Consider the following 3,777-nt stretch of genomic DNA (forward strand, 5'->3'; position numbering starts at 1 on the left):
GACTGTAGATGGCCACAAATTTAGGAACTGCTAAGATGGAGATGTTGAATTTTTTAGGGACAATTGGAGGTCGAATTTGGGACAAAAAGTAACGATGGGATGTGGATAGGTGGTGGAGTTGGTCGAGATGTGGGATGGAATCGATAATCTTGACAGGTGTAGATGGTCGGAATCTTGAAGCTATTAGCAGCAATACAACGTTTGGCTAAAGATGGTGGTTACTGGACTTGAAGAAAATTTGGGCTTTGTGAGTTGTTATGGGCTACTAGGGCTGGGTTATATGTGATATGGATGGATATTGCGCTGTACTATCGGTTGGTATACTTGGGTTTGTGGAAGTTGGGCTCGGGATAAATATGCGTGGTGTAGGGTTTTGTTAGGGAAATCGACAGCAACAACAGGAGTAATGACCAGTAGGAAGCACCAGTTAACCCTTTTTTTTTTTTTTTTTTTGTGAATGCGACTAACGAAAATTTACTACTACAACTGTACCAGTGAACAATTTTGGTGTTTTTTAAAGAACTATCGGAAAAAGAAAAACTTGAAAATAAAAGAAAAAAGCTGCAGTTCCTGATTGGTGAAAAGGGTTAGTTGTGAGATTTTGAATGGACACAGGTGATTTGCAAAGTGGTGGATTTTTTGGATTTAAGAAAGTGTAGGCCAAAAGTGATGAATGACTCTGACACTAAATTTGATGACGGACCAACTAACACAATTAATGGAAAACGAAAACAGATCTACAAAGAAGAGGAGATTAACAGAAGAAATAGTAGATGAAGAAACAATAGAAGAAGTAGAAGAAAATTAAAGGAGAGAAATTTTGCCACATGCCACCGAATATTTTATTCATTCATTAATTGGGGAGAAAAATCTAAAATCGGCTAGCAATTGCATGATGAAATTGCACCACTAATCCTCAATTTATTAGGTTAGCTTAGGTTGGAAAAAGTATGTGTGGCATCATATTTTTGTTAATTATTTATAGGACAATGCCACATTAACAAACCCATCTACAAAATATTTGAAGACTGGACAAGTGGCGGCCCACTATTAGAGGGGCGGCTGTCTCCACTTGTCGAGTTTGTCAAACATTTTGTACATATATATTTATTCTTATTTATAATCTAACTTTTTTTATTTTTTTTAAGGGTGTGTTTGATTTGCATGAAAATTGTTTTCTAAAAAAGAAAATATTTCTCTTGTTTTGAGAAAAATAAAAATATAACTCCTCTCAAAGAAAATGTTTTCCTCAAGAATAAGAAAGCTAAACACATTTTCTAAGGTTGGACAATATTTTTCATAGAAAAAAATAACAATTAAACATTTCAAAAGTTGGCATTCAGGTGGAAAAATGTCATTGTTAATGGAAAAATTTTTCCAATCAAATACACCCTTATAGATTTTTATAATCAAGCTTCTACGTGTTATTTAAGTATCACTGGATTATTTTTGGATGGATAAGTATCTAGAATTTTAAGTTTTGTGTGTGTGTGTGTGTGTGTGAAATTTACATGTATGTTTACACGTTTTTATGAATGTATCTAAACCAAACCCAGAAATTGGGTAACTCAGATTTTTTATTTAAAATCTGATATGTAGTTTATCTAAGTGGATCCTAATCTAAACAAATTCTAGTTTTGTTGGACACATTGAAATAGTAAAAGACTAAGAAAATTTCTAATTATATTCGACTTATCTTATTGGCTTTCTTAATCAATTTATGCGTTTGTTTAGGGTCAAATTGATGCAGTTATTACTTGTATGATTGCTTACTATTGGGATTTTAAGTGACATGGTCCTTAATTTGTGTTCTTAAAAGAATGAGTAGATTGAATCATGCTTTTAATAGTGGATTATTTACAAGTGGCATGGGATCGAGGGATATTTTTCTTGTTTACCACGTTTATTATTAGTAATTAGTTTATTTATATTGCAGCAAGATTAGTTTTAAAATTTGCTAAAACTCTATAAATCTTAAATTTCATCTGTTCAAAGGTCTATCATTATGTAATTTCTTATGTACAAGTAGCATCTTAAATAATGTTATTTTGAAATGGTTTACATACAAATGAGGTGTTAAAATGGGTTAAAAAAGTTTTTTTTTTTTATAATCCAATTAAATATCTCCACATCATGTGTGTATAAGACATTATTTAAATCATTATATACATATATCATAATCGTTTTTGAATTAGAGCCTACTCATTGCATCATCTGATTACAGCCTTATTGGTCCTGAAAACAAAAACATTGGCATCTATCTATGATGTTGACTCTTGAGAGTTGCGAGAAAATTGTTAAAATTGGCATGCACATGACACATTTTGTCGACAAGTTACTCGAAATCAGTTTTGAACATGTCAGAGTTGGGTATCTACCAGGGGCGGACCAAGAAGTTTTTTCAATGTGATCAATATTACCATATGTATAATAATTTTAAAAAAAATCATTATAACACAAATATTATACTAAAAACGAAATGCTTTAAATAAAGTGAAACCCAAAATTTTCGGGGAAAAAATGGAAGCTAAATTTCATCAACTTTTATAAAAAATCTACTAAAAATTCAATTTTCAATTAAACTAAATATGGACTAAATAGTCTTTGAAGCGCGATGTATTATTTTTCTAGATATGGTCCCAATTTTCCCTTTTAGGAATAAAGATTGTGAATCCTAATGATCCTTATCAGATGGATCAAATTTTGTACCAAACTTGATAATGAACGCGATATTGTGAATAAAAATCCAGGGCCAATTTGACGTGGGTTGTGGCCCCGTGGAGGTGGCACAAATTTTAGTACAGGCACAAGGTCTGCCATTGGTATCTACCATGCTTTTAAACACATTTTAGAGAATATTTTATTAAAAAATCATTCATTCATGTATCTGTTTTCTTTTTGACTTTTTTACTTGCCCGATTATAAATGTAATATAACAATTCTATAAAAGAATGCAAGTGGGTAAAGTCAGTAAATGCAATATCTATAATAGAATAGTTGACTTCTGACTTCACTCCATTTTGTTGACCGTGGAATTAATTTGAGCAAGAGAGGAAATTTCACGCGACAACCACGAAATTGTTATAAAATTAAAAAAATAAGTAGGTTTTTAATTTCGAGGGTACGTACGTCTTACCTACTAATTTATTGTGGATTTAATACAAGTAATACTCAAGGAAATGTTTATTCCACTGGCAAACTTTGGTCACCTCACAAAGTTATTGTTAGTTGTCAAAGTTTTTGACAACTAATTCTCACTGTTTATGGTTAAAAAAAAAAAAAAGGGTCTATACTGCTAACTCAACCTCTTAAACGAAGCAAGAAAGTGCAAACTTACCCTGATTTCGATTGGCACCATGCCTTTCATCCCCTGAGCTAAGAAGAAAGAAGTTTCCCCAATAACGATTTTTGTGATGATATGGTATGGTATGGTAAATCTCACTGTCTACGGTGATGAAAAAAAAATAAAAAATTCTATACTGCAAACTCAACCCCTTAAACGAAGCTTGAAAGTGCAAACTTACCTTGATTTCGATTGACACCATGCCTTTCATCCCCTAAGCTAAGGAGAAAGAAGTTTCTCCAATAACGATTTTTGTGATGGTATAGGAAGACCATAATATTTGCTTGAGTTCATCGGCCCATAATTCTTTCTTAGCATCCAACTTTCCTTTTAACATGTTTTTTTTTATCATTTTATTTACTGCTTCTACTTGTCCATTAGCTTGAGGGTAATATGGAGTGGAAAACTGTATATGAATTCCCAATTCGCCGCAC

The 3,777-nt window shown here is 32.2% G+C and overlaps 1 protein-coding gene across 1 annotated transcript in view; it reads left to right on the forward strand.

Moving 5' to 3' along the window:
• Window positions 1–287: 287 nt before the first annotated feature.
• LOC111384020 (lysM domain-containing GPI-anchored protein 2-like) overlaps window positions 288–3,777 on the forward strand; it is a 26,281-nt gene continuing 22,791 nt past the window's right edge. Inside the window, exons 1-2 of the mRNA XM_023008231.1 lie at window positions 288–314; window positions 2,751–2,822. Of these exons, the coding sequence (XP_022863999.1) occupies window positions 288–314; window positions 2,751–2,822 (99 nt within the window). The remainder of the gene's footprint in view (window positions 315–2,750; window positions 2,823–3,777) is intronic.

Source organism: Olea europaea, unplaced genomic scaffold (assembly GCF_002742605.1).
Source record: "Olea europaea var. sylvestris unplaced genomic scaffold, O_europaea_v1 scaffold2812, whole genome shotgun sequence".
In the NCBI taxonomy this organism is placed as follows: domain Eukaryota; kingdom Viridiplantae; phylum Streptophyta; class Magnoliopsida; order Lamiales; family Oleaceae; genus Olea; species Olea europaea.